General features: G+C 40.8%; 1 protein-coding gene across 5 annotated transcripts in view; it reads right to left on the bottom strand.

Annotated features, from left to right (window-relative positions):
• COL14A1 (collagen type XIV alpha 1 chain) overlaps positions 1–25,037 on the bottom strand; it is a 139,017-nt gene that overhangs the window by 90,256 nt on the left and 23,724 nt on the right. For all 5 annotated transcript variants that reach the window (XM_068933182.1, XM_068933183.1, XM_068933184.1 and 2 more), the window contains 4 exons: positions 3,365–3,520; positions 2,499–2,618; positions 1,101–1,265; positions 533–694 (listed from right to left, as the gene is read on the bottom strand). In XM_068933182.1, the coding sequence (XP_068789283.1) occupies positions 533–694; positions 1,101–1,265; positions 2,499–2,618; positions 3,365–3,520 (603 nt within the window). The remainder of the gene's footprint in view (positions 1–532; positions 695–1,100; positions 1,266–2,498; positions 2,619–3,364; positions 3,521–25,037) is intronic.

Here is a 25,037-nt window from a genome sequence, read left to right as displayed (position 1 = left end):
TTAAGTTCAGAAAAGTAAAAAATATTGTCATCACAGAAGATATATAGCAATAATTTTCTCCATCACTACCTTTTCTTATACTCTGAAACACACACTATTGTAACAAACATTAAATATGAAAGAGAAAAAATACCAACATCAGGAAGGCACAAAGCAATCTTGAAGGCTGAAAATTTTGAAAACTTAGGCAATCAAAACAGCAAGTTAGGAAATCGAAAACACAGCAAAACTGTAAAAATTCCACATGTAGCTGTTAACATAATTCATCCCCAAAACTGAGCATTAGAAATTCTTTTTTCTTTATCCATCACTTGAAAGTAAATACAGCAGAATGAATGCTTTTTTTTCTTTTTTCTTTTTTCTTTTTTTTTAATATACCAGGAAGGTAACTTCCCTGATAATGTGCTTTCCTGATAACAAAAGAAAATACAGAATGAGTGAAGTGCCAGAAGCCAGCTTAGAACTGCAGGTATTAAAAAGAGGATTTGCAGTTATAACATCATACTGAGTTACAATAGATCTTTCTATTCACCTTTGATTTCCTTTTCCTGTTCCTCTACTCTGGAGCACACGGTTCTGGTAAGACCTTCAACAATGGTATGCATGAAGTTGAAGTCAGCAACATTGTAGACATGTGTGCTGTCAGGTTCAGAGGCAATCTCTTTGAGTTCATTTATATCTGCATTCTTTACACCTTTCATCAGAAAGAAAAAAGAAAGAAAATATTGGCAACCAAAAAAAAAGAAAATTTATTTTGCTCACACAGGGATTGATTAAAAATGACTAAAATCCAATCATTTCTGTTGATTTTAAGATGTTTCAGATAGATAGATCTGTAGTTAACATGTTACTTTATAATGTTAGTTCCCAATTTTACAAGCGCAGCTGGCATTTTTTCAGTTGTCTCCTGATACATGCATATATCCTGCTAAATTCCAGTTATAGCAGTAAGGAATCCGGGAATATTTTAAAGAAGATTTAAATTAATGATAATATTTATTGGATATAGACCTAATAGAACACATTAATATAGTAGGTAAGAAAGATAAATATAGTAGATTGTAATGGGACACAATAGATGGATATAGCAGAATACATACCAATAGCAAACAGTTCAATGCCAGCATCCCGTAGGTTTTTAGCAGGAGGGATAACATCATCTTGGGATTTCCCGTCGGTGATCAATATGCCAATTTTAGATACCCCAGGCCTTGCACCTGCTTCAGGCTTAAAGCTGTTTTCCAAAATATATGTTAAGGCAAGACCTAAGAAAAGAAATATTTTAAAAGACTTTAAAAGAAAGAAGTGTTGGTTAATTTTGCTGATTTCATAGTGTTTACCAAAATCCTGAGAAACCTCTTAGTGAGGAATGAGTACAAAAGAAGAGTTTTTTTAAAGGAGATATAAAATTCCAACTAGCAACCTGAACTATACAGAAGGGGATATTTACCTTTAGAAGCCTTTTGACCAAGCAGTATATTTTAAACTGGCAGTAGAAACTTATTTAAACTTAAATTGGTCATTGATATTCCTATGAACTCATCTTCTTTTCTTTCTTTCTTACTCTACAAAGACAGAATAGGAAGTCTACTCTCCTTCTACACTGCTTATATGAAATGTGGTCTAGAGAACATAAAAAATCCCCATACCACATACAGTCTTACTTTACCATTTTCAAGCTGAAGAGAAGCTTAAATTAAGCTTAGGGAGACTCTGATGTTAACAACTGATTTCTAATTATTGGAAGGGACAAAAAGAGAAGAGTGACTGCACAGGGCTAACGCATATCACAGTGAGATCCTATCTGAAAACTCTCCCAAGTCTCTTCCAGTAAGGTTTCTAACACATCATCTTCTAACATTCATATGAGATAATCATGATGATTTTCTACTTGCTACGTCTTCAAATTGGCAACAATTTACTTGAAGCCATGCCAGGGTCTTTAGGTCTATCATTCTCCTGGCAAGACAGCTAACACTACTAACTGCTGGTCTGATGATACTGGAGTTGTGCTTGGAAACTGTATTTTCCCACATTGACATGCATCCCGCATGCTGAGTGTCATCTGGGGCTTCAACACTATAACTACCAAAAGGTCAACAGAAGTCTAACAGCCCCAGGTGATGACTTGAAAAGTTACCATTGTCAGTTGTCAAGTATTAAAACAGCACTTTTTCCTTCTCCAGAAAAAAGCTTTGTGTAAGAACAGTAGGAATGGATTTTGCATTCTCTTCCTAACAGGTAAAAGGTTTTACTTGAAGCACAGAAAGTTCACGTACATTTTGCTTTATGACACCTCATCCTGACCGGAAAGATTCCCAAGTGATGCCAAAGGGACAACCACTTCAAAGAGACTTCAGAGACGCTGGATGAACCCATTAGAAAGCCGCAAAACTAAACATCATTTTTTATCTTTCATAATAAGCATTAACATTTTCTTCATTGATGCAGCAGGACACATTTTTTAATAAAAGGCTCAGCTAAAACACACATTGTACCTGTTAATGTATTCCCTCCCTTATATGGGAGATTACGGACTGCATCCAAAACAGCATCTTTTGTGTCATAGGCATTCAAATGCCATTCAATTCGGGGATCACCGCTGTACTGTGCAAGACCTAAAGAACCATAAATTAAGGTACTGCATTAGACAATAAAGAATTGTTTTCAGGTATCTACACCTTGTGTACTAGGTTACCAAAACTTTGCTACCACAACCAGACAGTGCTTCAGTTGACTCCAAAAAACTATTATTATTTCCAAAGCCTTTCATTTGTGGCAAATCCTCAATTTATTTTCAAAGCCTTCCTTTCTTTAGCATGACAAGTGCTAAAGAAAGTAAACGAGAAGGAGTACACCACTTTTCAGACTTCAGGAAGATTCCAAGAAATCATTCTGTGAAAAAGAACAATTTTATTTAATATGCTTTTGAACAGACTAAAATGTAAGTGGCAGAACAGAAATATAACATTTAAGCCTGTTTAAAGCATGAGAAAAGCCATCCATTGTCATTTCTTTCCCTCAAAATTAAACTTTCAGGGTTTGATCTAGTTCTGGTTGAAGTCAGTAAGTTGAAAACACTTTCCACTGTTTTCAACTGTCATTGCATTAGAGTTTAACTAAGCTGAGTATCACAATACACTGTGAAGAATATCTTCACTAATACTACAAACATTCCAGCAGTACTGCCGCCATTGATGGAAGTGGGAGTTCCAGGTGTACACTATATTTCTGATAAGGAGGTAGATGAGAATTAAAGCTTGAATAGGTAAATATCATTAAGCTGCTAACTATCCTGAAAAATCATGACATTTTCACACTGCTACAGACCTGAAATATTAAGAAAAAATTTCTGGTACCTTACCTACTCGTGTTTTCTCAGACCCCACATTAAAAGCAGAAACTAGATTTTCCAGGAACAGTCGAACAAGTCTGAAGTTGAATCTGCCAATACTCCAAGAGCCATCTACCAGGATCACAATATCTGCGATAGCTGGGGTTTTACAGGTAAACAGACTTCCTATAAATCATGAAAATGAAAAGAACTGATTTAATCATAAAATTATAACTAAATACATTTATACCTCCCTTCCCTCCCTAAGCTGAACGGTTAAAGTGTTTTTCCAGCTGTAAAGCGATAATTGAGCAAAAAAATCACTGAACACATTTGTCCTAAATACAGTAATGAAATAGTTTGGCCATTATCTGCTTCACATTATCTTGTGATAATCTGCTTTGGCCATTATCTGAATATCCTGCATTAAGCCTAAGCAACATATGCTCAATATAGGAAGGGCAAAATACAAAGACCTCAGGATTAGCATTCAGAATCTCTATGCTAAGTAACACCAGACGATCATTTAGTCAAGTGCCTCTCCTACAGAAGTTTACATAAAAATAAGAGAGCAACAGAAAACAGCTGATCAGAATCAGCAGAGATACATATGAGGTTTAGCTACACAATGGGGAAATCAGAGAACAGAGCAGTACGGTTTAGAGTTAAATTGCGAGGTACGCCAACAAGATTTTCAGAGAAACAAATTTTTAATAAACTGAAAACCACAACCAAAAGTGCTACGTTCAGTTAGGGAAAAAGAAAGAGAGGGAAGTATGAGAAAAGCATACTATGGATGAGCAGAAAGACAGGTTTCTGTAACCCCAGATAGAGCTGTTACAACACATGCAGCAGAAATGGCTGCATGACAGTTAAAGTAAGACTGCTGAAATAGTGGATTCAGATTGTAGGGAGGGAAAATGAGTGAATGATGCTATGCAGGTATGAGAGCTTATGTTTGACGTACAAGTGCAGCAAACTCCCCACAACATTGATTACAGAACAAGGATGGAAGTGCAAAAGCCAGAGCAAAGCACATCAGTAGAAAAGGTATCATGCATCACAAACCATTTAGGGATGAAAAAGATGTCACTGAACACAGAAAAAAAAGGCAGATTAGTGAGGTAAGCTGTAGACCAATAACCAATAAACTTCTATCACTGGTTTCTTCAGGATCCACTAGACAAATTAGTACACAAAGTCTACTCACACATAAGGTGCTATTAGCAGCAGTCAATAATTGAGTACAGAAGTGTTAGATACAAACTGATCTTGAGCACAACCGTTCAGCAAACAACAAAGTAACTTAGTGAAAGAGCATTAAAAAGGTGATATTTGTTCCCAAGTACCTCTCTGTTTCAGAGAGGGAATAAACCACACGGTTAGCAATTTCAAACATTAATACCATATTATTAATGATAATTTTATCATTAAAGACAAAATGACAACCTCACAGGTTAAAACAATCATCTGATGTGCAGAAGGACTTTAAAAATGGTTAACAATTAAGAGTTAGACACTTGTTGTAATGTAAATCCACAAAGTTATAGTTAATGACTTAAATGTGCACTAAAAATGTCTTTAAAAGAGCAGGGAACATTTCCTACGTGCAGTTAGCAGTGTAGAGTACGTTCTAAACACAAGACAAAAATTCCACTTATGAAGATGCCAAAACAAATATTTTATTTTAGATTTTACAGTACATGACAAAGCTATTTGAATTGGCAACATATTTTAATGTATAAACACTGGGGAACATTCAGTAAGCATCAGAAAAATGATCTTAAATTGGAAGGTAAACCTAAAAGACGTCCAAATTTTTCTATCTCTGAAGTCAATAGGAAAACTTCCATTGATTTCAGTGGGACTGGGATCTGCTTTTTTTGTGATTTGATGGGAACTTACTGGTCATAACAAAATTTGCACTTTAAGTATCTTTGCCAAAAAACCTTCCTGTTAACCAGCCCGCATTATTTGCAGTATTTGTTTTCCATTAACGTCAAGTTCAATTATGCCATTCTTACCCTGGCCATGATTAGATTCTTTAATTTCAAGAGAACTATTGGCAAAGTAACATGCTACTCAACACCAGTAAGAACGATAGAACAGGTCCCCTGATTCACATCCAAGCAGCTGCACTGTAGCACAGATGTACCTTTTCAATATGATCTTAGCAGTATAATCATATAGCCCAACGAGGATAACAGGATTTGTAAGGCTGAATTCCCCTTCACTACTTCTAAAAATTTATGCTTACTATGAAACTCGGTTAGCACCTAAGTCTTACTCCTTTCATATCAACAAGTTTGGCCTGTAAGGCTTCTTTAATCCTGTAGTTATCGCTTTGTGCAGAAATTCTTTTATTGGGTTAAGTAAATCCATTTAGCGCAGCAAAACCCGAAGAGTAAAGAAAACAATAACTGCATTCCTTTCAATATTTTATTTCCATATCATCAGGTCAGTGCAAATAGTATCATGCAATTCTTTCTTGTTAAAATAGCATGTGTGATTTGATCCAAGATTGTACTGCAGTGCCACAGAATGTGAAAATATGATTCGTTCTTCGTCGATAGGAGACACTTGTTGAATCTTTTCTGCATAAAACATTTAGGTTTTGTTACTTCTGCACACCCACTATTTGCTTATGCTTTCTCCTTGTTGTACTTAATAGAATTGTAGAAAGTTCCCTAAAATGGAATAAACAATAGTGAGATATTAAATAGAATAACATGCTGTACAGAAGACTTCAAAATCTGACAAGAATAAAAACACCATATCATCCTAGTTTATAAAGATATTCCAGAAGACACAGCATGTTGCAATTAATTTACTCACCCCACTGAGATTAGCCAGCTTCCATTACCAGTTCTAGCAAATGGATTTTTCAGTAATATTTTCACACAACCATACATGGTCATGGATTCCTATACTGTCTGGGGATAATTCTGAGCTTCTAAAATACCTACACATAACTTTAAAATGCAATGTTGTCATAAAATATTTCCTAAAGCTAGGTGACAGCATATAATTCCGTTGAAAAAGGCTTCCAAACTCAGTGTTTTAGCCCACTACAAACACTGTAAATAAATTGTGCATATTTACCCGTTACTCAATAATTTAAAAGAATAGCAGTGAGAGAAAAGGTGCCACTTTCATCTGAAGTATACAACACTCACCAATTTCAACAGCAGGACAGTAGCATGGTGACCTGCTGTCTAATTTTGCATAACATTTCCTAATCCTGCATAGATAGCATAATTCTGCTTCTACTTCAAATGATGCATTTCACAACAAACTAACAGAGCCTGCGATTTTTGGAGATAAGAGAAAATGACAAAACTGCAGACTTAAGTCGAAGAAGAGCTCATATATTTTATACAAACAACTATCTTCAGTGCATCAACCTACAATGGATGGAGGGTTTGATAGGGAGAAAAGAAGAAATTTGCAAATTTTCTATAACAAATTTACAATATTCCTAAAGCTTGCTAAAGCTACTTGACTCTGTCAGGAAGATAACAGTAGTAGGAAGGACCGTGGTCTGCTCATTTCTCTCATGTCACAAATGAGCAGAAGGGCTTTATTAGGCTTAGCGTTTCACTTCCAGAGACATCAGAGTACAACTACAAGGCTGCTAGCAATATATTAAGACAAAGCATTTGCACAAAACATGCTTCAGTATTGCCAACAATCGTATCATCATCAGAAGATAAGAATTTCAGCTCCTTGGTTTTGGGAGAGTCTTTCAAAACAAAATTAGTACTGCAGGAATTTAACATCTACTAAATGAAGTTTCCTGCCTTTGATGCTTCAAGGCTCCAGATGTTTAAAATTACTTATTTGCCTGCAATTCCAATGTACAAGTGCTATTGCCCTATCAAGACCCATGTCAAAGTTGGGCTGCGAGAGAAGCCAATGATGGCAACGCTGAATAAAAGGTCCAGCTAGAACCTTCTGGAACAGAATGAGAGTTATACTGGAGTGTACAAAATGTGGCCTGAGACCTCCTATCAAAGCAACTGAAGTGCAGAGTCAGCATTGGGAGAAGTCATGACAGAGGCTCTGGCCTGTGGGGATGGTGGGCATTTGCGGGCATTCACAAACCAAAGAAGGGTCTGCACGCTTCTGTAAACACTTCTTACCTGTTCGAAGCTAGATTTTCAACCTGCTATTATTGTTTCTTTCTCATATGCATGCCGTGAGCAAGTAAGCAATGTTAAAAAACAGAAGTTAGACAAAACCCAAAAACATTACTTAGAAACAAACAGAAAAGCTATGATTTTTAGACTAGAGTAGTGGCTCTTGGACTCTTGGAGTTAATATTATCATTCTTTGAAGGTTCATTGAAAGGCAAGAGGAGAAGCAGCAAACACAGGCACTGCTACATGGGAGGACTCTATGCCTCAGAACGAATAGTCCAATTTGCATGCAGTTATGAGACATTTTGCAGAAGCACAGTTGATATTTTACCTTCCTTTGGTGTGAAACTCAACAGTTTTTTAAGAGCCAAAACACATACTTCTGCTAGGAGTAGTTAAGACTGTAATTCTTTCTGGAATATGTTGTTTCCTTTCTTAATCGCTGTCACAGTGGAAAAGTTGAATAATATATGGGGAAGGAGAGGAAGAAAGTTCATGTAGAGGTCTACAATCATACAGTATGAATGCAAGAGTTGTCCATGGGGTAGCAAAGCACTAGAGGCAAGAAGCTTTATGACAGAAACAAGTGAAAAGTACCTTGTGCATAAAGCATGAGTTACAGAGAAGAGTCCGTCCTCCAATGGTTAACAGCACCATGGCTGAACAGAAGCCCCACTGAGGACAGGGGCAATGCAATTCTACGTTAGCAAAACGGTATTTCTTTTAAAAAGGGGTTAACAAAATAGAGGGACGTGAGGCAGTGTTCAGCTCCAAAATTCAGCAGCTCACCAATCTGCTCTTCTGACATTGATATAATTGCTCTGTGCTGGTGATATCATCATTGCACTTAGACCTCAGTTTAACACATCCCATATGTCACGCTACGGACCAGACAAATGCAAAGAACATAGCTGTTTTCCTTTGAACTAGATCCAAACAGCCTGAATTTGAAGTACTCAAATGTTGGAACTTTATTAGGTTGCAAGAGTAGCCCAGTGAGGTTAGGAGCTTGTCCTTGCTGCATAGAAAAAATAAAATAAAATAAAGCAGCCAGCCTTTTCCCATGCATCTTGTTCTGTTCCATAAAACTATCCTAGCCTTACCGGCAGGCCCACAAATTTGTTATTTTGTAGAATAGTAAGATTTACTGAATCTGTTGTGTCTAATCATGTTTGGAGGATTTCATTTTCATTGGACTGTTAATGCTGTAGTTCAATATTTGATGAACAGTATTTTGCTCATTTCAAAAAGTATGCAGACATAAATAAAATAAATTTTATTATTCAAAGCAGATCTGTTGCACCTAAGGCCAGAAAAGTAACTAAAGTTGCAGGTGATAAAACACATTAATTGTCTATGTTTACTGATGATAATTCTCAAGTGTGAGAGGAGGAAGCATACAACTATTCTCTTCACACCTTTCCATACACACTGAATTGTAGTTGTACTTCTGCAGCTAGCAAGCCATAGCTTACAAAAACATTTAGAAATTTCTTCTTACACACTAACATTGTAATTTACCTGAGAGAGAGAATAAATACCAAAGTTAATTAAGAAGCAAAGTACTGATGTTTTCCAGTAGAACACTGCCGATGGATAGCACTAAACTACTTGATGTCTGCAGCAGCTTCCCAAACAGCTAATCTCTCCCTTTTTTGCTGTGTACCTAGAAAAAAAAAGTTTAAAAATCCCTCCTGTACTTATAACTAAGCGTTCAAAACATGTATTTTAATTTGTCTTCCAACAGGCGGCATATCCACACAGGGCAAAGCGTACTGCTGAACTCTTTCCTGAAACACGAAGTTCAACACGGCAAGATATTATGTGCATTTAGCCAGAGTGATTTATCTTGAAGATGTCCCGCAAGTACATGAAAACTAAGAAACTCTTCTGCAGATTACGGTAATAATTCTCTGCTTCTCTTTGCTCTCAGTTCTGAATCTGAGTGCATTAATGTTTTAAATGAAACAGCTGTCTCAAAGTTTAAATGACTTTTCAAGGCAGAGAACTTTAAAGTTTATTAATATGGTTATATTTATCCACTATTTCTGTGAACCACATACTTGATGATTTAAGAGTTGTTTTTCCCTTTGGTTTAGTGGAGTATGAAATCCTAGAGACCACTTTCTCTGGCTGCAGACAGAATTGGCACTCAGAAATCCTGAACAATAATTAAGTTGTATGTATAAATCTCTCCAAAGCATGATAAAAAGCTGTCTGTTTTTATGTGGCAATATATGTGTCATCTGCACAGGAGCTTATAACCAAGATACAGCTTTAACATACCAGGTAAGGTAAAAGAAAAGAAGCCCAAGAGAATAAGCTGTATATCTCTGATGGCTATTAACACAGAACTAACTAAAAACTAGTTGAAGCGAAATGCTACAATATAAAATGTTACACTATAGCCCAGCTCTATCGATCCAGATGGGTATTGCTTTGTGGTCAGTTCTTCCAGAAAAAAATGATGGTGCGCTACAGGTACAGTACAGAAGACTGTTTCAAATTCAAATCTCTATATTACCTTCAAGCATTTCTTGAAAATATGCTTTCATAATTTACAGAGTGCGTATGTGTGTATAAAAATATGCAGCGATATTCAGAAGCAGCACTAATTTTGGATGCCATGATTTCTAATGCACCAATTTACAAAAGTCTGGGACAAAATTCTGGCCCACTTGAGAGTAACAATTCACCTTGTGTCTAATCAGCAGAGATGTCTGAGTGAATGCCATATTCTGAAAAGCTACAGTCCCAAAGAATCACAGAACAGCTGAGGTTAGCAGGGACCTCTAGAGATCATGTAGCCCAAACCTCCTGTTCAAAGCATAGTCAGCAAGAGCAGGTTGATCAGGGCCATGTCCACTTGGGTTTGAGTGTCTCAAATGACGAAGACTCCACAACCTCTCTGGGCAACCTGTTCCAGTGTTCAACCACCCTTTCATTAAAAAAGGGTGGTTGTTTAGATTCAAAATGTAATTTCCTGTATTTCAGTTTGTGCCCATTGCCTCTCCTCCTGTCACTGGGCACCAATAAAAAGAGTCTGGCTGTGTCTTCTTTACTTCCCCCATCAGATGTTTATACAAGATAAGATCTCCCTGAGCCTTCTCTTCACCTGGCTGAACAGGCCCAGCTCTTTCAGCCTTTCCTCATATGAAAAATGCTCCAGTCCCTAAATCTTCTTCATGGCCCTTAGCTGGACGTGCTCCAGTATGTCCAAGTCTCTCTTGTACTAGGGAGCCCAGAACTGGACACAGCACTCCAGATGTGTCTCATCAGGGCTGAGTAGAGGGGAAGGGTCACCTCTCTTGACCTGCCGGCAACACTCTGCCTAATGCAGCCCAGGATGCTGTTGGCCAGGATGCTGCAGGGGCACAATGCTGGCTCATGGTGAACTTTGTGTCCACCAGGACCCTCAGGGACATTTCTGCAAAGCTGCTTGCCAGAGAGATAACCCCCAGCCTGTACTGGTGCATGGGGTTATTCTTTCCCAGACTACAGAAATACAGGGCTTTGCATTTCCCTTTGCTTAACTTCGTAAGGTTCCTGTTGGGCCATTTCTCCAACCTGCCAAGATCCCCCTGAATGGCAGCAAAATCATCAACTTTATCAACCACTGCTCCAGGTTTTGTACTGTCTGAAAATTTGCTGAGGGTACACTTGTTCCCATCATCCAGGTCATTAGTGAAGAGGTTAAACAGCCTTAGACTCACTATCCATTCCTGGGGTAAACCAGTAGTGACTAGCCTCCAGGTGGACTTTGGGCAGCTGATCACAACCCTCTGAGCCTGGCAGTTCAGCCAGTTTTGAATCCACCTCACTATCTACTTACCTAGCCCATACTTCATCAGTTTGTCCACCTCTTTCATGCTTCATTTTTAGGTTTGTGTTTTGTAAGGAGCTCCTTGTTTATCTATGTGGGCCTCCTGCCATTTTTGCTTGACTTCCTGCACAACAGGATGGAGCATTCTTAAGACTGGAGGAAGTGATCCTTGAAAATCATCCAACTCTTCTGGGCTTCTCTTCTTTCTAGGACTGTATCCCACGGGATTCTTCCAAGCAGATCCCTGAACAAGCCAAAGCCTATTCTCCTGAAGGCCAGGGTTGTAATCCTGCCATTTGCTTAATCCCTCTTCTTGGGATCCTGAACTCGATCCCATGGTCACTGCAGCCAAGGTTGCCCTCAACTCCAGCCAAGGTTGTCCCCAACCTTTGCATCCTCAATCAGTTCTTCCTTGTTTGTAAGTGTCAGGTCCAGCAGAGTGCCTCCCCTCGTTGGCTCCTTATCAACTGCGCTAGGAGGTTAGTATCAACAGACTCCAGAAACCTCCTGGATTGCTTGTACCTTGCTATGTTGCCTTTCTAGCAAAAAAAGAACCATGGGGTGGTTCAAGTCACCCATGAAGACCAGGACCTGTGAATGTGAGGCTTCTTCTAGCTGTATGAAGAAGGCCTCCTCTACTTCTTCCCAATTAGGCAGTCCGTAGCAGACACCCGCCATTACGTCACTCGCTTTGGTCTGCCTGCTAATCCTGACCCATAAGCTCTCAGTGGAGCTCCATGCACTCCCACTGCTTCCTCAAATCAAGGGCTTTACCTTTTGCTTGCCAACCCAGTCCACCACTTCCTCACTTGATTGTGGGTTGTTATCTCTCTCTCATGTTGTGAAAGCTTTCCTTAGCAGGTTTGCTAGGCTGTCGGCAAAGATACTTTTGCTGCGCTTGGTCAGGTGGATCCCATCTCTCCCCATCAGTCCTCGGTCCCCAAGGAGGGCCCCATGGTCATAAAAACCAAATCCGTGCTGCTGACAAGAGGTGCGCAACCAGTTGTTAACCCACAGGGTCCATCCACTCCTTCTCAAGTCCTTCCCTCTCACAGGCAGGATCAAAGAGAAAACCACCTGGGCCCCCATGTCCTTGATCCACACCTCCAGACCCATGCAGTCTCTCTTGATATGCTCCAGGTCTTCCCAGCTGTATCATACAGAAAAGCAGCACCAGGTAATAGTTTGGGGGCTAGACATGCCTCAGCAGTCTCTCCACAGCATCCCTGATCTGAGCCCCTGGCAAGCAGCAAACTTCCCTAGACAGCAGATCAGGTTGGCAGGTGGAGGCCTCTGTCCCCTGCAGGAGCTAGTCTCCCACTACTATCTTTCACAGCTTCTTCCTGGTGCTGCTGCATGGCTTGGGCTCACCCGGTTCAGATGTTTCGTTGAACAGACCTGCCATCCCCACATCTGCACCAGGATATTGACCTAGTCTGTAGTTGTAGATCTGCATGGGAAGCAGGAGCCTTCTTCCTGGTGCCAGAAGTAATCAGCTTCCAGCCTCCACCACCATGGGAGTTTCCATTTCCCAAACTGACAAGCATAAATTCTGCCTGACCCTCCTTTGGCACAGTTGGGAATTCAGGCTCTTGTATTTGCAGGGTCTTGGAGATCTGGGCAATCTCTGTTTTATCTTCTCTGATGCTGCACAATCTGCTGACCTCCCCCTGGCAGCTTCTTTACTTGGTAACACAGATGAGGTACACAACTACTGTAGACAAGGATACCATCTCCAGCTGCCAAAGCTTCAGCGAGAGGCACCAGGTACTCCTTGCAGCCTCCAGCTGGAGAACTGCATCCTCCCTCTGGAGCTCTGTCTGACTCAAGGCTTCTGCTGTTCCTGGCTCCTCCAGTAGCTGCTGGGGACCATGCCCTGCAGTACGTCACCATCACTGCCGAGTCCATGTATGCTGTCTCCAGCAGAGTTCCTGGCACCGTTGAGTGCGCCCCTCTGTGCGAACTGCTGTGTAAATCGCTGTGTCTGTTGGCTGCCTCTGTTAGCTGTGCTCTCTTAGAATTTCAAAGTATTCTCTAACGCCTCAAGAAAAATAATGTCAGGTCTGTAAAACTCACCTGGCATCCTTCGCACAAGTTACCATGGCAGTATGGAATTAGCTAATGGAAAACTGTAAGATTAATCCTGCCATCCTTACCCACATCATTTTTTCTTTGTGTTAAATCTTAACAAAGAGGTATTTCATAATGCTTGTCAGGACCTTATTGTATCAGGCACTAGGAATGCAAAGAAGAGCCGTTCATTTTCTGAACCGATGATTCTCCACCCATTTTCCACAAAATGCCTCTGGAAATAATACTTGAGGTATGCAAAACAAAGAGAGATCTTCTGCTCTAGCTCCTCTGAGCCAGTAGGTCTGCGAACAAAACGTGGATTACCCAGCAGTCTTACCTTCTGAAAGCCAGTAATGGTGACGTTTTTCTTCTAGGAGAAGGCTAAGGATTTCTAGTCTCTACTCGTTTTATTGCAAACTAATCTGTCATCTGATTTTCTGCTTCTTTCTTTGTCAGCATTTATGTCTTCAGCTGCCTGGGTACAGCCAAGCTAGGATCCATCAAAGTCATGAATAGTTTAAAGAAAAGATGAAAGGCATAAAAAAATGAATACCCAGAAAAACTGGAAGAGAGATGCATTGCAATGGTTTTTTTTTAGTGCGCCAAAAGTATTTCTAAGGAAACAATTCAAATATCAAATAAGAACAGAAAAAAAAACAAAGCAAGGGAGCCTTATAAACGATTTACCAAGAAGGCACGATCTGGCCTTAAATTCTCTCTGGACCTGTGTGGAAGAAGGGACATTTAGAATAAGCAAGAGTCTCAGACCACAATTAATTCAAAATAACGAAGTACAAACATTTTACCATAAACAGCATCTGCTCCCAAATTTTTGGTTTCTATATTCAACTATCTTGCTAAAAAATTACTCCCAGTAGTTTGATAGCTTACCACTCAATGCAGAGAGTCCCAGGCGACATGATTACCATAATTAGTTTCTAGATATTTAATTCCTGATCTTTTAAAATATGTGCTATTAGGTAAAGCAAATAAAAAAGAACCAAAAAATCTTCCAGTCAGCATTTGTTTATGTGATTGTTTGGTTATGTCTCACTCGGTGTTTAAAAAAAGAATCCCAAGAGTATGTGCCGCTGCACTGTTTTTAAGTCCTGATCAGTGGGCTAAGTAGCAATAAGTACATCACTTAATAGACAACCTTTCCCAGTAGAGCACACAAGCTGCTTAGGATTTTATTTTCCTCTAGTCCACTGCCTTTCAAATTCCTCCCATCCACTAGAGTAATTATTCCCTACCATAAACAAATAACTAAATAGCCATATAACGTATTTTTCCCCACAGGCACTGATGTCTTCAAATTTATAACATTTATTTCTGTCCATGATCCCAGTCTCTTCCATTCCCTTACTATTTCTTTGACTTTGTACTTACAGTATGATCTAGCCAGACAGTTTTTGCTGCATCATAGAGACATAATTACGTTCTATTAATTGCGTGTTACGGTGTCTCTCCTCTCACGTTTTTTCCATTCTCAGGTTTCAATGACTTCTCTATAAAATAGTAACAATTGTAAGGCTGGCAAAGGACCTGTGATTTTGCTGAGATAAAATATGAGCTTCCGAGGGTCATTTTCTTTTTGAAAGATATAACTAAACAGAACTGCCTCCACCAAAGCAGTACAAATATCTCAGTCTATCATCTGTGACCAATACATCATCATTGCGTGCAACTGATGCTTTGTTACTACTTCTTCAGAGAACAAAGTAACACTAAACATTATGAAACTCTCAAAGCAGAAACATCTGCCACTGTTTGACACCACCTGCCTGCCCTCTAGGTATCGAGCTAAATTTGGCTGTTGAGTCTGAAAGCTCTTGGGGGAAGGGAGAGGAGAGATGAGATATGAGTGGTATTTTACTGGGCACAGCCTACTCAGACTTTCAGGAGCTACCATCCCCATGCTCACGATTTACAACTTTCCTCCATTTATCTTGCTTATTAGGAAGATCACTGCAAGACAACAAGAAATGTTGCCACACATTTTTAGTACTAGATAAATAAACCAAACTCAAGCAACGACAGTGCTGAAACTAACATTTACGTCTGAAATAGATGTCAACACCACTATGTACACCTAATTCTGCTAAACTTCATGCATACAAGGAACCTTAACATGCTGAAGAAATGCCACTGTTTTTAACGGCTCAACTGTTTTACGAAGTCAGCTGTTGCATGGACAGCACGCTGGGCTTCAGAAGCAGTCCTAAAACACGTAAAGGGAAAAATGACAGATTTTCTGAAGCATTCACCGAAGAAAGGGCAAAAGGGAAAAAACACACATAATCAGTCTTAGAGTTCTACAGTTCTTAGAGCCATTACCAGGCTAAGGTAACAGCCCCGAAGAACACTACTGCAGGCTCCAAAGCGTTGGCTAACGAGAGCCCTAAGCTTTAAGCTTGAGCTCTGCAGAAATACTGGCTCCTTTGAGGATTCCAGGAGGACTGAGTATGAGAGTACCATGGCTCCCTTCACGGGGGAATAATCAGCCAAGACACACACACCCCAAACTGCAGACAGATAAGGAACCAGAACTTCCTCAGTATACACAGACAGACTAGCTCAATGAGTACAGATTACCAGACAGACGAGACACCTTTCAGCTGGAAAATATGAACCAATTAGCCTGGTGAGTAAGTCCTGTTTCAGCTACTAAACAGCACCTTTTTCAACCAAAGAGCACACTTCAATTGTAACTTAGCACACAGGTCACCAAGGGAAGGGGTACCGATAATGAGATGGCCCAGAATCTTGAAGTCCTGCATCAAGAGGTCCAGAAAGAACATGAAGATCCTCAGGTAAAATAGAACAGGTGGAAATGACCCTGAAAGCGTCAGTCTTCTCACTACTATCTCCTGCTTAATGTTGATCAACAGTGTCAGTATTAGATGAATGAGACAGACTGTGAAATGAGACTCCCCTCCCAAGGTATAAGGAACAGCCTTGAAAGCGAACTTGGACAGCAGACAGCTCAAAAGCAAAAGATTCAACACCTTCCAGTTGCATTCAAGTCAAAGCCATCTCAAGGATCGCAGTCCCGGAAAACAGATACCAAGATGTTCACCTTAATCTCCCATTGCATTGTCCAGAGCGTAGAACAATGCAGCCTGTTCATCGGTGTTCAAGACAAGTGGAATCCCTGAGAGCTGAACTTGCTGATGAATGCATCCGTCTCATTAGACTGTAGCTTTCTTGCAAGAGGGTCTTGGCTTTGCACTTCATTGTTCATTAACATAGCAGAGGGTGTTGATGCAGTCTGCTATGACTCACCAGAGTCTTTGGCTGTTCAAGGCTGCCACACGGATATTAAAAACTGCCCAGAGTTTTAACATGTTGCTATGTAACTTCAGTTTCAAACAGCAGGTAGTGTTTTATGTTGAAGAAAATCACCACTCATGAGATGCTAAGATATTTACTTTGCTCATAGTCATAAGCAAGTGTATAGCCTTCAAATGGTGGTATTATGAGAATCCACACTGCCACACGATCAAGAAGTGTTCAAGAGCGTCTCAGCATGGTAGCAATGAGAGTAGTTAAATAATGAAACATGTCACCGCAAACCATGAACCTGTCCTAGGGGAACAGTCTCTTGCTGCCAGCAGAATCCAGCGATGCCAGTGCACTCTATGGGTTGGATTGATGCTCAAGACCAACGACTTGAAAAGCTAAAATGCAGACTGAAGAGAACGAAAGACAGTTCATTCAGCTGAGCTTTTGTTAACCAGTCATTCAAGTATGGGAACCGCAGTCTGCCATTTCTCTACGAATAGCTTGCGCAGAAAATAAGTCAATGCCTGCGGGAAAGCTACCAGGAATATGAAGAACCCAGACATCAGGGCTTTCAGTTGGCAATGGTTCAGATTTACCATGAATTATACATATTTACTGTACAGAGATATAAGGATAAGCACCTTATAACTAGGGTTTTGAATCTAAATAGTCCTGATATTAGGAGCTGGATCATAGCAGGACAAAACTGAAACTTATCTTTAGGTCCCAGACAGACCAAGTCTTTTTTTTCACCCTGCACCAATAGCTCTCTTTTTTCTGAGCTACAGGAGAAGCTGTTCTTCAGATATCTGTGCCAACACTGAGTCTACTTTTCAGCAAAGCAGATGCACTCAAGCAGAGTTCCGAAAGATGGACAGGGAGGGAGACTGTGGATAATAGGAAGGCAATCTGTCTAATCTCCAGCTTTTGCCTGGCCTGGAACACTGTACGAGAGGTAATGCACAGCCATGCTCATTTATATGATGCTAACGTTATTATCAGATGGAGGAAAAGCCGCAGAGCTAGGAGTAGGAGCTAGGAGATAAGTGGAGTCCACGAGAAAGAATGGAGACAGGCCATAATTTCTAATATTAAACTTTACTTTTTCTGACAAAGCAAGAGTAGAATTTGTCTGATATACATAAATTGAAAAAGGTATTCAGCTACCTTAATGTTAGTATAAAATCTCAAACCAAGCTAAGGTAAATAAATTATTTATAATTTTACAGACATCCAAAGCAGTGCAGTTAGAAAACATCTACAGAAGACTCTTCTTATGCTAAGATAAAATCCAAAAAGATAATTCTCTCCCTCTGTATTCAGCTGACCTAACGTGGATGTCTCTTCCCTGATCTCACTTAAATCCAGGATTCCTGCTCTCAGGATCAGCCTGCACTATCTAAAGAGACCCCTTTCCCAATTCAAGCCTTTACAGTCACTTCTGGGTCTTAAGTTTAATTTATATTCAAATTTTATTTCTCCCAAGACCATATTTCTCACTTATTCAGACGACTGTGACACTTTTACAACTAAACTAATGCCTATTTATCCCCTTCAGAAATGTAAATCTTGCAAAGTATCATTCTTCGAACTTATTAGCCTGTTCTTCCTCCTTGACTTTAAGAGTAAACACTGTCTTCTCCCATCCCTTCCATTCTCAAGTGGCCGACACAAACCTGTACTATGAGAAACATAATTCATATAAACAGCTAAGAAGCAGAAACAGCCCAGAGTTCACTTAGCCTGACAGATTTACAACAGTATTTCAACAGATTTTGGGCAAAGTAACTCTCCACCCATCTCACTGAGAGCCTGTTTTCAAAGGATCTTGTAGCCATAGTGATGATGACAGTGTTACAGAACCTAATGCTGCATGCACAGCTGCAACCATATGTTCAGTGTAGTTTGGAGTCTGGGGTCTATCAAACAGTAAGGCAGAACGATTCAGGGTTTTGTACTCAGAGAAGTCTGGTAATCATCCTGATCCCATACAGCTGACAGTGCACTCTCCTGTCCCAGCTATTGAGATCTTAGGGTCACAGTCTCTAAACTTGGTTTGGCTGGTCTTCTGCAAAGCAACAACCAAAACAATGGCAAAGGAAAGTCTTTAAGAACTCCGCCCATCTCAGTATTGATATTTCCTATCAGTTTTTCTGGCCATGGGAAGCAGGAAGCAGGTGTCTGCCAAAAAATTCTGGCCAGGTCCACAAAAGCATTGTGGTTGAAATAGGAAATTCAGCTTGCAAAAGGTAGTTAAAAGACACAAAGGGGGAATATCCCATACTCCTGTGTCAGAGATGGCAGTGGTATAGCCTGATAAGACTACTTTGTCTCCTTTTTTTAAACAGGTGTTCTCATCACCTGGAGTTGAGGAAGGAGAGGACAGTTTCTTTTGATGCAAACCTCTGCACCAAACAGAAGTAAAATGGAGCCATTTCCTGCATGGCACCAAGAGAAAAAAAAAAACAACACTGCCAAAAAAACCTATGCCTCACTCGTTTGGCATGGATGGAGGCCTGCAGATAGGACTGCGGGGCAGTTACCAAGTGGAGCTCGAAGCAGAGATCTTTTAGCACTGCACGAGGATGGGGCTCTGACTGGTCATGACACCACGATCCACCAGACCGGCTACAGGGGGTCCAGGGAGAGCTCTATTGGCAAAGATATCTGGTCAGCTGCTGCTTTCAGCAGTGGTAGCTGAGATAGGATGCATCATGGCTCCTCAAACTGGGCCATGGTTGGGCAGAACAAAGCCTTAGAAGTGAGCCATAAGCCAAAATGCCAGAGTCTAAAACCAGAGGGGTCTATAAAATTCCTCCAGGGACCTGGGAGTGCTGGTGGACAACAAGTTGACCAAGAGGCAGCAATGTGGCTTTGTGGGCAAGAAGGCCAATGGTCTCCTGGGTTGCACTGGGAAGAGCGTTGCCAGCAGGTGGAGGGAGGTGATCCTGCCCCTCTCCACAGCCCTGGGGAGGCCTCACCTGGAGTCCTGTGTCCACTTCTGGGCTCCCCAGTACAGGAGAGACATGGCACTCCTGGAGAGAGTCCAGCAGAGGGCTACAAAGATGATTGGAGGGCTGGAACACCTCTCCTATGAAGAAAGACTGCGAGAGCTGGGCCTGTTCAGCCTGGAGAAGAGAAGACTGAGAGGTGATCTGATCAACGTGTACAAGTATCTGAAGGGGGAGTGTCAAGAGGATGAGGCCAGTCTCTTCTCCGTGGTGCCCAGCGACAGGACAAGAGGCAAGGGGCAGAAACTGAACCACAGGAAGTTCCACCTAAACCTGAGAAAAAAAATTCTTCACTGTGAGGGTGACAGAGCGTTGGACCAGGTTGCCCAGAGAGGTAGTGGAGTCTCCTTCGCTGGAGATATTCAAAACCCGTCTGGATGTGATCCTGGGCAATATGCTCTAGGTGACCCTGCTTGAGCAGGGAGGTTGGACTGAATGATCTCCAGAGGTCCCTTCCAACCTAAACCCTTCTGTGATTCTGTGATTCTGTGATTGAATAGCCTCAGAGTAGAGTAAGCAGAGTGTGGTAAGGACAGCATAATCATAAATGCCTAACAAATCTTTGCGGTGGTCCCAAAGTTTCTCAGAATGCTGCAGCATGATCCAAGCACTCCACAGTCTTCTGAAAGGCGATGCTGGGATATAAGGCTATCCCTATGAAAGGAGCACAGATAATAAATTCATTTTTTGTTGATATGGTCTTTCGATACTAGCAAATGTTACAACAACCAGCTATACACCACACATATCAGCTGCTCACATTCAGGTCAATCAAAGGAATGCAATCACTGCATGTCACTGCATGCCACACAGTACTGAAACATAACTTTGGAGAACTAAAATCCTCATCAAGATGGTAAGCATAGAACTCAAATATGAACGGAAAAAAAGCAGTCCTGAAGTACTGTAACAGGCTACATGGAGTCCGTGTCACTAGCTGGGGGTAGTTAAATGGCAGCAGACATGCATCCTGCCGCATACATGAGAAGGTGATGCATCCACATACCCTCTACAGATACTACAAAGATGAAATGTTCAAGTCTCAGCATGATGTATACATGCCTTTTATGGAAATCATTTAGACAAACACATTCAATAGTTCTAAATTTCACTTCATAGTTTGGTGCAGTCTCTGTTTACTTTTCACACATGCAAAACATGAACCCTATCATATTGAAGGACTCCATCATGCTTAAAGAACTTGCTCACATCTCCAAGGTAGGAAATGCATCCGACTCAATGTTGCAGCATCTAAGAAATTAAGATACTAAAAACCAATAGCTAGGATTATGTCTACATTTTGTAAGGGAGAATATTGTAGAAAGCCTTGAGCTATCTAGTTGTGAGCAGGCTAGTACATTCACTAGACACGGTGCTGTGTTGGTTGATTTAAGTGCACTGCTATCAGTTTTGTAGTAGGCTTGGTTGCATCTAATTCATCAAACCTTTCAATATTATACTGAACTGCGTAGGAACCAGAAAAATGACAAGCAGAAACTAATAAAAAAATCACTAATCAGCAACTGCCAGTCATGGAATTATCAAAAGCCATGAGATACCTTCCTGGTGACCTGACATGTTTTGTGCGTTAGCTACCGGGTAGGCTCAGCGCTATTCACAGGCCAAGTAGTTCAGTGCTTCTTTCTTGTCTAAATCTAATGTAGAAACTATACATTTCTCTGATAACATCTCTCCTATCAAAGAAATAGGTCACCATCCCTCCAGGTCAGGTAGAAAAAAAAAAAAAGGACTAAAAATTTCATACTTCTCTCTATTGTTCTGGCTGATGCTGGCCAGACATTGTATAAAATGGGATGAATATCTTTTAGGGAGCCAGAAAGCAAGCTTGAACCTAAACTAGTAATGAAGTATTCACAGGACAGATTATTCCAGGATGGGAGACTGTATTTTACCTTTAAGTAAAATTTCATTAAAGGAATCAAGATGGCAAGCATAGGTTCTAGGATTAATCCTGGAATCACAGAAAAAGGCAAATAAATCTCACAGAACTTAAGACTGCAGAAAAAGAGCAAAAAGGAGCAAAGCAGCAGGGAAGAGAAGACTGAGGGGAGAAGATGTTGTCCACATCAAAATCCAAAGACAAGAAACATAGTCCATGAACAACAGTTTTATTGTGCAGTGAAGAAATGGAATCTCCTTTCTTCCATCTGCTGTGGTCGTTCTGGAATATTCATTTATTGTTATACAATAAACCCATATTTTTGCTCTGTTGGTTCAGGCACTCAATCCAGTTTCAGAGAGAGATGTATATTGCATTTGCTATAACACCAGCTGGCGTACAGTATGTTAGGTTATGTGACAGAAAGCTCCTCTCTGCACACACAAAGGAGCACAGAAGAACAATGGCACGTGGGAGAACCTGAATAATAGCCTGACCTGGCTGCTCCCAGGGCCATCACAGGAGAGCAATCAACCCAGGTCAGGGGTGAAATCCATGATGAGTCAACCAAAAGGCTCTCTGGAGCACTTTTCAGACTGAGGTGGGTTACTGCCCATTGGGTAATGGGACTTACTATGGGATGCAGGGCAAAAGCTTTTGGGGATCGTACAAGACTTACTATGGGATGTTTAGGGGAGGAAACAAAGGCACGGAAAGGGAGGCATCAGGGTGGTTTGGGGAGGAATGTGCATGGGAAAATAAAGGGATATGGCAACAAGAAGGGTCGATCACATGTAAAGGGGTGGCTGGTCAGTACACTTGTCTGGCCAAGCCCTGTGTCTGATCACCAGTCTGTCCTGTCTTCTCATCAAACTCCACTTTTATTTTCCTGAGTGAGGGGGCTACGTGCATATATTTATGTGGATGTCTACATGCCAGCAACTGCAGCTGGACCAAAAATCATAGGCCCCATGCGTCTGTGGTGCCAGCAACTGTAGCACGTGAGAGTCTAAGGGCCAGCAACTGGAGTGCAGACCGCAAGACACAGGGCCCAAGTATCTGTGGTGCCAGCAACTGGAGGGATACTGGAGTGAGAGTGCAAATTAAGTGCTGGCAACAGGGGTTGGACCACAGGTCACAGAGGCTCATGCCCATGGTGCCAGCAACTTGAGCAAGTCAGGGTGCACGCGCAAGTGTGCAATAGCTAACAAATATCAAGCCAGACTAGCTGGTGAGTAGGATAAGCGGCTTGGGAGCCAGGTATCAAAGTAACCATAAATGTGAACCTGATAGGCATGTGTCTCTGTGAGTGAGACAACTGGAGGAGATGGCTCCTGGAGGAACGATGAGGTCCAGGCTAGCTACTCATGAGATTCTAAGGTCTAGGGGTCAACTGAGAGAGTTGACTTGTTTCCATGCGTGTGTGTCTCTGTGCTTGAGGTAACTGGAGACAAGAGGATCCAAGGGGCTGTTACTGGGTAGACTGAGTGTCTAAGCCCAGTTTCTGGAGGGATCCTCAGTGTGTGTGTCTGTGCATGTTCCGGTGTGTGCAAGGGAGCGAGCATCCAAGACCAGTTACTGGGGCACCCACATTGTATATATATGATCCCCCTGATCAGCCAGAATGGGGAACAGGATGAGGCCTTTGGTGCTGTTTGTGTCTACACGAATGCTGGGTTTTTAGGTCTGTGATAATCTGTGTGGGCCTATATGTGCTGTATACATGTGTTTGTGTGTGTGCCTACTGGACACGCTCAACCTTGCTACTGGCTGGATCTTAGGGCATGGAGATGTGGCATCCTTGCTTCCGTTGGGCTACTGGATTTGGTGATCCCTAACACGATACAAAAGAGAGTGGGAGAGAGAAGCAGTTTCCAATAAACTGATAGGTCTTTCCTTTCAATCCCAGATTACAGAAGTAGATCAATGTGCAACAAGCTGAAAAGGTAAGGACTGTTTAGGAAGAACAGAATAGCGCTCTGGAAAAATGCCCACACAACACAACAGCTACGATCTTCTTCTGCTTGCTCATAACACAAGAGCTGAAATGCCCTCCAGAGAGCTCAAGGAAACACTGTTAATGAGGCTAATTGCAGGTTGCATAAAGACATAGTTAATGAATTCCATAGCCTAAGAGTTCAGTAAGTAATAAAAAACCAGAAAAATGAGTAAAACTATGAAACATAGCCAAGGCAGCAGAAGTTCGGAAGGTATTCATTCCTTTAGCTTAGTCAAATACTTCATAGCACTCATTTCACACTGTCTAGTAAGGCTTACTGAAGCATCTGACATTAACTAAGCAGATAAGCTAATAAATTATATGATTAGTCTGTTCTGTTGAACAGTGACTTAATATACCACTGTGAGAATTTTTTCCTCAATTAACCTAGGGCCGTTCAGCAACTACAGAGTGGACGTCAAAACTTATTTGTGTCAAAGCTGATAGTGGTAGTAGGAAAAGATAAGCATGTCATCACAGGAGGAGTAAGAAAGCAAAGCAGTGTATTTTTCAGGTTTACAATATCTCTCTTTTCTAGCACTACACAAAATTACAGAAGCGACTCACTGCAAGAGCTATCCTAATACAAACCCCAGATTTGTATGCTGTGTCATACCATCCCTCAAAATGACTTGTGCATTATCCAATAGTATGTGTAATACTAGAAGAAAAAAAGTATTATGAAAGAGAAACATTCAGAACAATGACAAAACCACACACAGAGAAAAAGACATAATTACTTTTCCCCTCAATATAATTTTGCTTTCAAGGATTGTAGCAAGTAGGTAAATACTATTTGGAGGATAAAATATTCTAAAACTATCTCACTGCAAAACAGGAACTTTGGATATGTCTACATAGTTTTTGCAGGCAGCTGAGAACTTGGACCAAAAATGGTCCAAGAACATGGACCAAAAAGCTAAACTTTATAACAAAGGCAGTAAAAGATCCAGCACCAAAGAGACACTGTTTTTGCAGGATTCAGAGCACAGGCAGAACACACTCACCTGAAAGAGACTGCAGGCATACTTACCTGTGAAGCATTAATAGGAATAAGTATCATACAACATATATGGCTTAAGACGCAGAGAGGAAGTCTCTTCCCAAGAAACTTTATGAGACTTTATAAACCCCAGAAGCGCTAAGAACTTGGAATTTAGAACAATACAACTAAAATATCTTCTCTGTGCAGGCCTGAGCAGTGAAGACAACAAAGAGTAGGGTGGAACTAGTGTGTGTCAGAGGGAATGCTCTGAGCTGGGTGAGCAGCCATTCTCCAGTATATTTGCATAGCCTTGATCTGGATTATTAATAATATTACAGTCTTTCAAAGGAAACGTATTTGTTTATCCAGGTTGCTTATCCATGATGCTTTTACCTCTTCCTCACAAACTTATATTTAAATTAATGTACAAATTTAGGAATATCAGTCAAAACACATGAAGCCACTGTTTAATGGTGTTAACATTTATC

Source organism: Struthio camelus, chromosome 2 (assembly GCF_040807025.1).
Source record: "Struthio camelus isolate bStrCam1 chromosome 2, bStrCam1.hap1, whole genome shotgun sequence".
Classification (NCBI taxonomy): domain Eukaryota; kingdom Metazoa; phylum Chordata; class Aves; order Struthioniformes; family Struthionidae; genus Struthio; species Struthio camelus.
The sequence above is the reverse complement of the archived record's forward strand: the minus strand, read 5'-3'. Positions and strand labels throughout refer to the sequence as shown.